General features: G+C 42.2%; 1 protein-coding gene across 1 annotated transcript; it reads left to right on the top strand.

The window, feature by feature from the left end:
- Positions 1–9,949: 9,949 nt before the first annotated feature.
- Positions 9,950–11,044, top strand: LOC120787932 (vesicle transport protein SFT2B-like). The gene is made up of 4 exons (XM_040123419.1): positions 9,950–10,194; positions 10,289–10,378; positions 10,633–10,718; positions 10,930–11,044. The coding sequence occupies exons 1-4, from the start codon at positions 10,129–10,131 to the stop codon at positions 11,027–11,029; spliced, it is 342 nt and encodes a 113-aa protein (XP_039979353.1). The 5' UTR covers positions 9,950–10,128; the 3' UTR covers positions 11,030–11,044.
- The last annotated feature ends 384 nt before the right edge of the window (positions 11,045–11,428 follow it).

Below are 11,428 nucleotides of genomic sequence, written 5' to 3'. Positions count from 1 at the left end.
AGCCCAGAGAATCGATTCTTGCATATTTAAAATCAGTTGAGTCCACTAGCTCTTACTTTACTTGAAGCCATTAGCAGTAGCCACAGATATTGTTTGAAATGAGATGGGTGCATAATATCTGACAGATAGGCAGCCTTGTCATTCCAACAGGGCCTTTCATTTGTCAGTATGCTCACCATGAGGTTCACTGTGTTAAAGGTGACACCAGGCCCAAAGCTCCACATTTCACCGGGACCTTTTTTTCATTGTCCACTGGACATTCAGCAATAATACAATAACAGTTGATGTGATAGGCTCCCAACAGTCACACGTTAGACAAGTTTAAGTTGATGTGCTTGCCTTAAACCAGACTTTAGAAAAAAAAATACATCATTTTTTTTGGATAAGCCCGGTTTCCTATATTTTCTTCTTTGTTTCCTTTTTCTTTCTGAAAACGTTGCATCCAAGTTCCCTTCAAATGAAACTGCACTCTGTGCTGGGATAGATTAGGCCCGTTTAATCAATACTGCCATCCAATCCTGTTTGTGGAATGTATAAAGAGCCTTATTTCCTACATTGAACACCTCGGTCATGCTACACTAACAGGTATCTGTAATGTATCCACAATTTCTGATTTTTGCCCAATTCTATCCTTGACTGATTACATATTGAAAACGGCTCCGTGCAGGAGTCTGACGATCCATCATTTACAGCATTAAGATGTCACTGATTAAGGTGACGTGTTTAACACATGATTGAGACGTCGCTGAATTAGACAGTGGTGGAAAGTAACTAAGTACATTCCTCGACTACTGCACTTGAGTACAATTTAGAGGTGCTCGTCATTTACTTGACTATTTTCATTTTATGCTACTTTATACTTCCCTGCACCACATTTCAGAGGGAAATATTGTACTTTCTACCCCACTACATTTATTTGAAAGCTTGGCCCAGTAGTTACTTTTAAAATCGAGGGTAATATAACAAGCCTTTCAACTACAACACATTGTTAACCAGTGGTTTCCAACCTTCTTGTCTTCTGACGCCTCACGAAAAGCAGTGTTTAGTCAGGGTCACGTTGCAGATATCTGATTTTTCCCTTTAGACCTCTCACATGGCTTCATTTCAATACATTTACAAATTATCCAATAACTCATCACAAATCAAAGATCATATATGATTCCTTATACCATGATTGCCGGAGAGCAGAGGTAATTTTGTGCCTCTGACGACCTACAAAAAGCAGTGTGTAGTCAGGGTCACAGTGCAGATATCTCATCAAAAATCAAAGATTCGAGAAAAAGGTCCACAAGCTGAAAACAGATTTGTGTACCAGAACTTTGTCTCATCCTCTTTTCTCTCTCCTCCCCTCAGATTCATCTGCTGTCCCTGTATATAAAACTGTGTATAAAGTGGTTCAAACTAGCTCCACCTCCAGCAGCTCCAACAGTAACAGGCTGCTGACACACTGATGCTTCACTATTAGTCATCTAATGATGTCATATATAATAATGTATCAGACAGAGGGACCGAAGCAGTACTTTTACTCGAATACTTTAACTACATTATGCTGCTGATACTGTGTACTTTTACTTAAAGAGAGGGTTTCATTAAGGACTTGTACTTGTAATGGAGTATTTTTGCATCGCTGTATTGGTACTTTTACTTAAGTAAAGGATCTGAACGCTTCGTCCGCCTCTGGAATTAGATGACGTCACTGGAAAATAAAATCTTTGATGGGCTGTCAGACAAAGACACTACCAGTGACGTCATCAAGACGTCACGAAGCCCGCTAAAGCGAGGTTGTAAATAGAAGCCGCGGCTGCCATCACTTCAGAGTCCACACTCCCGCAGAGGAGACGTGGAAAGCTCTGGTGAGCGGATGGACGCCGGGGTCTCGGCTGCAGCCGCTGACAGCCGAGGCCACCAGACCACCCACACACGGCTGTCGGTGGAGGCCTTAGCACCAGGCGGCGCCGCTGAGCTTCAGCTCGCGGCGGGGCCGGGAGGCTCACGTCCAGTCCCACGCGGTGGCTCGGTTTACCCAGCGCCGGTACCGGGTCCCCTGGCAGGAGGGCTCAGGCACCATCCGAACCTCAGAGCTTTCACGAGTCCACTGTGGGCTTTTTTTTCTTTTCTTCTTCTTTCTTTCCTCTTTCTTTCTTTCTTTCTCTCTTTCTTTCCCTCTTTCTTTCCCTCTTTCTTTCTTTCTTTCCAATCAAATCAGATCAGCTATGAAACACAGTGAAATATTCAGATGACGCAGTTCGATCCAGTGCATCCACACATCAGTTCAGTTGGTTCCTGAAACCATGATGACTGGAGAGTATGGGTGTGAATCAGTAGTCAACATAGTCAGAGGAAATTCATGTTAAAGTGCAAAAGTCTTTACAATTGACTTGAATTTAAAGCTGGAACATTGTTGTTTCATTACAAGCAAAAGGCATTTGCTCTTTTCTCCAGTTGCTCTCAACATAAACTAGCATGTCAACTTTGTACTGTCATAATATGTTAGTGTTGTTTTTACATCCTGATCCCTGCTGCCCCAATAGCCCAGAGAATCGATTCTTGCATATTTAAAATCAGTTGAGTCCACTAGCTCTTACTTTACTTGAAGCCATTAGCAGTAGCCACAGATATTGTTTGAAATGAGATGGGTGCATAATATCTGACAGATAGGCAGCCTTGTCATTCCAACAGGGCCTTTCATTTGTCAGTATGCTCACCATGAGGTTCACTGTGTTAAAGGTGACACCAGGCCCAAAGCTCCACATTTCACCGGGACCTTTTTTTCATTGTCCACTGGACATTCAGCAATAATACAATAACAGTTGATGTGATAGGCTCCCAACAGTCACACGTTAGACAAGTTTAAGTTGATGTGCTTGCCTTAAACCAGACTTTAGAAAAAAAAAAATACATCATTTTTTTGGATAAGCCCGGTTTCCTATATTTTCTTCTTTGTTTCCTTTTTCTTTCTGAAAACGTTGCATCCAAGTTCCCTTCAAATGAAACTGCACTCTGTGCTGGGATAGATTAGGCCCGTTTAATCAATACTGCCATCCAATCCTGTTTGTGGAATGTATAAAGAGCCTTATTTCCTACATTGAACACCTCGGTCATGCTACACTAACAGGTATCTGTAATGTATCCACAATTTCTGATTTTTGCCCAATTCTATCCTTGACTGATTACATATTGAAAACGGCTCCGTGCAGGAGTCTGACGATCCATCATTTACAGCATTAAGATGTCACTGATTAAGGTGACGTGTTTAACACATGATTGAGACGTCGCTGAATTAGACAGTGGTGGAAAGTAACTAAGTACATTCACTCGACTACTGCACTTGAGTACAATTTAGAGGTGCTCGTCATTTACTTGACTATTTTCATTTTATGCTACTTTATACTTCCCCTGCACCACATTTCAGAGGGAAATATTGTACTTTCTACCCCACTACATTTATTTGAAAGCTTGGCCCAGTAGTTACTTTTAAAATCGAGGGTAATATAACAAGCCTTTCAACTACAACACATTGTTAACCAGTGGTTTCCAACCTTCTTGTCTTCTGACGTCTCACGAAAAGCAGTGTTTAGTCAGGGTCACGTTGCAGATATCTGATTTTTTCCCCTTTAGACCTCTCACATGGCTTCATTTCAATACATTTTCAAATGATCCAATATCTCATCACAAATCAAAGATCATAGTTGATTCCTGATACCATGATGGCCGGAGAGCAGAGGTACTTTTGGGCCTCTGACGTCCTACAAAAAGCAGTGTGTAGTCAGGGTCACAGTGCAGATATCTCATCAAAATCAAAGATTCGAGAAAAAGGTCCACAAGCTGAAAACAGATTTGTGTACCAGAACTTTGTCTCATCCTCTTTTCTCTCTCCTCCCTCAGATTCATCTGCTGTCCCTGTATATAAAACTGTGTATAAAGTGGTTCAAACTAGCTCCACCTCCAGCAGCTCCAACAGTAACAGGCTGCTGACACACTGATGCTTCACTATTAGTCATCTAATGATGTCATATATAATAATGTATCAGACAGAGGGACCAAGCAGTACTTTTACTCGAATACTTTAACTACATTATGCTGCTGATACTCGTGTACTTTTACTTAAAGAGAGGGTTTCATTAAGGACTTGTACTTGTAATGGAGTATTTTTGCATCGCTGTATTGGTACTTTTACTTAAGTAAAGGATCTGAACGCTTCGTCCGCCTCTGGAATTAGATGACGTCACTGGAAAATAAAATCTTTGATGGGCTGTCAGACAAAGACCCTACCAGTGACGTCATCAAGACGTCACGAAGCCCGCTAAAGCGAGGTTGTAAATAGAAGCCGCTGCCATCACTTCAGAGTCCACACTCCCGCAGAGGAGACGTGGAAAGCTCTGGTGAGCGGATGGACGCCGGGGTCTCGGCTGCAGCCGCTGACAGCCGAGGCCACCAGACCACCCACACACGGCTGTCGGTGGAGGCCTTAGCACCAGGCGGCGCCGCTGAGCTTGCTGAGCTTCAGCGGCGTGGCCTGGAGGCGTCCTGTCCCAAGCGGTGGCTCGGTTTACCCAGCGCGCCGGTACCGGGTCCCCTGGCAGGAGGGCTCAGGCACCATCCGGAACCTCAGAGCTTTCACGAGTCCACTGTGGGCTTTTTTCTTTCTTTCTCTCTCTTTCTCTCTTTCTTTCCCTCTTTCTTTCTCTCTCTTTCTCTCTTTCTTTCCCTCTTTCTTTCCCTCTTTCTTTCCCTCTTTCTTTCTTTCTTTCCAATCAAATCAGATCAGCTATGAAACACAGTGAAATATTCAGATGACGCAGTTCGATCCAGTGCATCCACACATCAGTTCAGTTGGTTCCTGAAACCATGATGACTGGAGAGTATGGGTGTGAATCAGTAGTCAACATAGTCAGAGGAAATTCATGTTAAAGTGCAAAAAGTCTTTACAATTGACTTGAATTTAAAGCTGGAACATTGTTGTTTCATTACAAGCAAAAGGCATTTGCTCTTTTCTCCAGTTGCTCTCAACATAAACTAGCATGTCAACTTTGTACTGTCATAATATGTTAGTGTTGTTTTTACATCCTGATCCCTGCTGCCCCCAATAGCCCAGAGAATCGATTCTTGCATATTTAAAATCAGTTGAGTCCACTAGCTCTTACTTTACTTGAAGCCATTAGCAGTAGCCACAGATATTGTTTGAAATGAGATGGGTGCATAATATCTGACAGATAGGCAGCCTTGTCATTCCAACAGGGCCTTTCATTTGTCAGTATGCTCACCATGAGGTTCACTGTGTTAAAGGTGACACCAGGCCCAAAGCTCCACATTTCACCGGGACCTTTTTTTCATTGTCCACTGGACATTCAGCAATAATACAATAACAGTTGATGTGATAGGCTCCCAACAGTCACACGTTAGACAAGTTTAAGTTGATGTGCTTTTAAACCAGACTTTAGAAAAAAAAAAACATCATTTTTTTGGATAAGCCCGTTTCCTATATTTTCTTCTTTGTTTCCTTTTTCTTTCTGAAAACGTTGCATCCAAGTTACCTTCAAAATGAAACTGCACTCTGTGCTGGGATAGATTAGGCCCGTTTAATCAATACTGCCATCCAATCCTGTTTGTGGAATGTATAAAGAGCCTTATTTCCTACATTGAACACCTCGGTCATGCTACACTAACAGGTATCTGTAATGTATCCACAATTTCTGATTTTTGCCCAATTCTATCCTTGACTGATTACATATTGAAAACGGCTCCGTGCAGGAGTCTGACGATCCATCATTTACAGCATTAAGATGTCACTGATTAAGGTGACGTGTTTAACACATGATTGAGACGTCGCTGAATTAGACAGTGGTGGAAAGTAACTAAGTACATTCCCTCGACTACTGCACTTGAGTACAATTTAGAGGTGCTCGTCATTTACTTGACTATTTTCATTTTATGCTACTTTATACTTCCCCTGCACCACATTTCAGAGGGAAATATTGTACTTTCTACCCCACTACATTTATTTGAAAGCTTGGCCCAGTAGTTACTTTTAAAATCGAGGGTAATATAACAAGCCTTTCAACTACAACACATTGTTAACCAGTGGTTTCCAACCTTCTTGTCTTCTGACGTCTCACGAAAAGCAGTGTTTAGTCAGGGTCACGTTGCAGATATCTGATTTTTTCCCCTTTAGACCTCTCACATGGCTTCATTTCAATACATTTTCAAATGATCCAATATCTCATCACAAATCAAAGATCATAGTTGATTCCTGATACCATGATGGCCGGAGAGCAGAGGTACTTTTGGGCCTCTGACGTCCTACAAAAAGCAGTGTGTAGTCAGGGTCACAGTGCAGATATCTCATCAAAAATCAAAGATTCGAGAAAAAGGTCCACAAGCTGAAAACAGATTTGTGTACCAGAACTTTGTCTCATCCTTCTCTCTCCTCCCCTCAGATTCATCTGCTGTCCCTGTATATAAAACTGTGTATAAAGTGGTTCAAACTAGCTCCACCTCCAGCAGCTCCAACAGTAACAGGCTGCTGACACACTGATGCTTCACTATTAGTCATCTAATGATGTCATATATAATAATGTATCAGACAGAGGGACCGAAGCAGTACTTTTACTCGAATACTTTAACTACATTATGCTGCTGATACTCGTGTACTTTTACTTAAAGAGAGGGTTTCATTAAGGACTTGTACTTGTAATGGAGTATTTTTGCATCGCTGTATTGGTACTTTTACTTAAGTAAAGGATCTGAACGCTTCGTCCGCCTCTGGAATTAGATGACGTCACTGGAAAATAAAATCTTTGATGGGCTGTCAGACAAAGACCCTACCAGTGACGTCATCAAGACGTCACGAAGCCCGCTAAAGCGAGGTTGTAAATAGAAGCCGCGGCTGCCATCACTTCAGAGTCCACACTCCCGCAGAGGAGACGTGGAAAGCTCTGGTGAGCGGATGGACGCCGGGGTCTCGGCTGCAGCCGCTGACAGCCGAGGCCACCAGACCACCCACACACGGCTGTCGGTGGAGGCCTTAGCACCAGGCGGCGCCGCTGAGCTTCAAGCTCGCGGCGTGGCCTGGAGGCTCACGTCCTGTCCCAAGCGGTGGCTCGGTTTACCCAGCGCTCCGGTACCGGGTCCCCTGGCAGGAGGGCTCAGGCACCATCCGAACCTCAGAGCTTTCACGAGTCCACTGTGGGCTTTTTTTCTTTCTCTCTCTCTCTCTTTCTTCCTCTTTCTTTCTCTCTCTCTCTTTCTTTCCTCTTTCTTTCCTCTTTCTTTCTTTCTTTCCAATCAAATCAGATCAGCTATGAAACACAGTGAAATATTCAGATGACGCAGTTCGATCCAGTGCATCCACACATCAGTTCAGTTGGTTCCTGAAACCATGATGACTGGAGAGTATGGGTGTGAATCAGTAGTCAACATAGTCAGAGGAAATTCATGTTAAAGTGCAAAAGTCTTTACAATTGACTTGAATTTAAAGCTGGAACATTGTTGTTTCATTACAAGCAAAAGGCATTTGCTCTTTTCTCCAGTTGCTCTCAACATAAACTAGCATGTCAACTTTGTACTGTCATAATATGTTAGTGTTGTTTTTACATCCTGATCCCTGCTGCCCCCAATAGCCCAGAGAATCGATTCTTGCATATTTAAAATCAGTTGAGTCCACTAGCTCTTACTTTACTTGAAGCCATTAGCAGTAGCCACAGATATTGTTTGAAATGAGATGGGTGCATAATATCTGACAGATAGGCAGCCTTGTCATTCCAACAGGGCCTTTCATTTGTCAGTATGCTCACCATGAGGTTCACTGTGTTAAAGGTGACACCAGGCCCAAAGCTCCACATTTCACCGGGACCTTTTTTTTCATTGTCCACTGGACATTCAGCAATAATACAATAACAGTTGATGTGATAGGCTCCCAACAGTCACACGTTAGACAAGTTTAAGTTGATGTGCTTGCCTTAAACCAGACTTTAGAAAAAAAAATACATCATTTTTTTTGGATAAGCCAGTATCCTATATTTTCTTCTTTGTTTCCTTTTTCTTTCTGAAAACGTTGCATCCAAGTTCCCTTCAAAATGAAACTGCACTCTGTGCTGGGATAGATTAGGCCCGTTTAATCAATACTGCCATCCAATCCTGTTTGTGGAATGTATAAAGAGCCTTATTTCCTACATTGAACACCTCGGTCATGCTACACTAACAGGTATCTGTAATGTATCCACAATTTCTGATTTTTGCCCAATTCTATCCTTGACTGATTACATATTGAAAACGGCTCCGTGCAGGAGTCTGACGATCCATCATTTACAGCATTAAGATGTCACTGATTAAGGTGACGTGTTTAACACATGATTGAGACGTCGCTGAATTAGACAGTGGTGGAAAGTAACTAAGTACATTCCTCGACTACTGCACTTGAGTACAATTTAGAGGTGCTTGTCATTTACTTGACTATTTTCATTTTATGCTACTTTATACTTCCCCTGCACCACATTTCAGAGGGAAATATTGTACTTTCTACCCCACTACATTTATTTGAAAGCTTGGCCCAGTAGTTACTTTTTAAAATCGAGGGTAATATAACAAGCCTTTCAACTACAACACATTGTTAACCAGTGGTTTCCAACCTTCTTGTCTTCTGACGTCTCACGAAAAGCAGTGTTTAGTCAGGGTCACGTTGCAGATATCTGATTTTTTCCCCTTTAGACCTCTCACATGGCTTCATTTCAATACATTTTCAAATGATCCAATATCTCATCACAAATCAAAGATCATAGTTGATTCCTGATACCATGATGGCCGGAGAGCAGAGGTACTTTTGGGCCTCTGACGTCCTACAAAAAGCAGTGTGTAGTCAGGGTCACAGTGCAGATATCTCATCAAAAATCAAAGATTCGAGAAAAAGGTCCACAAGCTGAAAACAGATTTGTGTACCAGAACTTTGTCTCATCCTCTTTTCTCTCTCCTCCCCTCAGATTCATCTGCTGTCCCTGTATATAAAACTGTGTATAAAGTGGTTCAAACTAGCTCCACCTCCAGCAGCTCCAACAGTAACAGGCTGCTGACACACTGATGCTTCACTATTAGTCATCTAATGATGTCATATATAATAATGTATCAGACAGAGGGACCGAAGCAGTACTTTTACTCGAATACTTTAACTACATTATGCTGCTGATACTCGTGTACTTTTACTTAAAGAGAGGGTTTCATTAAGGACTTGTACTTGTAATGGAGTATTTTTGCATCGCTGTATTGGTAATAATACTTCTTTCGCCACTCCATAAAACAATCATATATTAGGACTGCAATTAATGATTGTTGCCATTACTGGTTAAGCTCCTGTCTTTTTTTGATTCATCAATCGTTTTACCAATAAAATGTCAAAAACCTCTCGTTATCATTGCAACAGTCTAAAACTAAAATACCTTATGTTCTGTTTATTATCACGAGACAAAGAAGAACAGAAAATCGACAAAAATAACAAACGATTGAGTATTTATTATTGTTGCAAAAAAAAAATTCAGATTATGGGGATATAGTTGCTGATTGTTTTTCTTTTGATTGATACTCGACCAACCAGTTCAGCTCTATTTACAATAGTTACAATATGCGACTTTGCTTGATTGTGGGATTATGTCCATATAGACTTTAGGTAATCGTAAGCAACAACCAATCGATGATAAAACTTGATCATCATCACAAAAAAAAGCCAAAAATAAATAAATAAATACATGTAAACTAAGTATCTAAAAGAAACTTTCATGTTGAAAAGTAAGTACTTTCTATGGTAGGATTTTGATTTGCCCACAATATTTTACAACGCTTTTTAATCTCCTTAAAATGTCTGTGTTTTGTGTTAAGACTGAGTCAAAGAGCTGGCAACAAACAAACAAACAAACAAAGAAAAGATCATAGTGAGACCTCCTCGTCCCGCCGTCTCTCCGCTCAGGTGTGGCTAAACGGGAGTCCCCCACCTGGCCAGGTGAGCAGTCAGGCCGCCGGCAGCCATGTGACGTTGTTGCCCAGCCACAGCGATTGGAGGAAACCGGCCAATTCTCTCCGAGGCTCCGGGAGACGACCGCGTTCGGTGTCTTCGGTGCAGTCGACTTCCGAGCATCCTCAGCTATGGATAAGCTGAAATCGGTTGTGAGTGGCGAGGAGGCGCGCAGAGATGACCGAACCATCCTAGAGGTAAAACTGAACTCTAACTTTGGCCCACGCTGTTTAAACTGTGATCCCAGCCGACACACCGATTGATGAGGGGATCTCGACTCCTTCATTGCAGACCGTGAATGGGGCCTCCACGTTAGGCTGGGGCGCACGCGTGAAGGGATTCGTCGCCTGTTTCGTGGTGGGGGCCGCGTGCACAATTTTGGTAGGGATGTGTAATAATTCGTGTGTTGGTCTACTCCCGGTGTGTTGTGTGCCGCGCAAAAAACCAGGAAGAGCGCGGGGAGAGGTGACGTGACCTTACAGGTTCTTCTTGCTCTGGGGAATGTTGAAGATGCAGTGTTCAGCCGTGTGGCGACACTAACCGGTCCTGCCAGCCGCAGCCTAGAGATGAAACATGCAGGTAATGTGTGTGGGCCGCGCGGTCAAGAATCAACAATCCTTGTCTCTGTCTTGCAGGGTGTGTGTGTGCTCTTCCTCCCCAGGATCGGGCTCACTCTCTTCATCGTCTTTTATACTTTTGGAAACATATGTGCTCTGTGCAGGTCAGTGTGCACAACAAGACCCTGCAAAAACGAATCAGATGAGAGCAGCTCATGATGTGATTGTGACAGTTTTATTGTAAGAAGAGCTTTGTAATCTATGAGCAGGAGTGATCGTCGATGTGGGCGGTGCATACATATTGAATATAAACGTTAAAAAGTATTTACTGTTTACATTTTGACATATTTGTTGCTCTATGACCCTTTCCAACAGCACCATGTTTCTGATGGGGCCATTGAAGCAGCTGAAAAGGATGTGTGACAAAACAAGAGCGCTGGCCACCACTATTATGATTGTAAGTGCACAAACCTAATGTTGGGGGTTTTTTTTGTTTTTGTTTTTTTTTTCTCTGTTACACACGCCATTACTGATCTTCGCATTTAAGAAGGCCTTTTACTCTGCAAATATCAAACCTGTGCAGCCTCATTTACCCTCAGCCCATAGACCTCTATAAGAAAAGGAATCAGGAAAATGTGATCCAGCTGGATTGAAAACTGACAACTTTGTTTACTTGTTATGTATCCAGGAAATGTACTCAAACATAAACACGCATGAAAAGGAAACTTAACCAAGAGTTATTACAGTTACAATTTTGACAATTCCAGATAAAAGATGAGTTATGTTTGGATGGATTGGGGATTATGTTTGATCATTTTCATTATGGAATCGAGTACAGCTGCTAAAATGAATAGAATATATTTTTTCATTTCAT

The sequence above is a fragment of the Xiphias gladius genome, unplaced genomic scaffold (assembly GCF_016859285.1).
Source record: "Xiphias gladius isolate SHS-SW01 ecotype Sanya breed wild unplaced genomic scaffold, ASM1685928v1 HiC_scaffold_850, whole genome shotgun sequence".
NCBI classification, from domain to species: domain Eukaryota; kingdom Metazoa; phylum Chordata; class Actinopteri; order Istiophoriformes; family Xiphiidae; genus Xiphias; species Xiphias gladius.
Note: the sequence above shows the minus strand (reverse complement) of the source record. Positions and strands in the feature narration are given on the sequence as shown.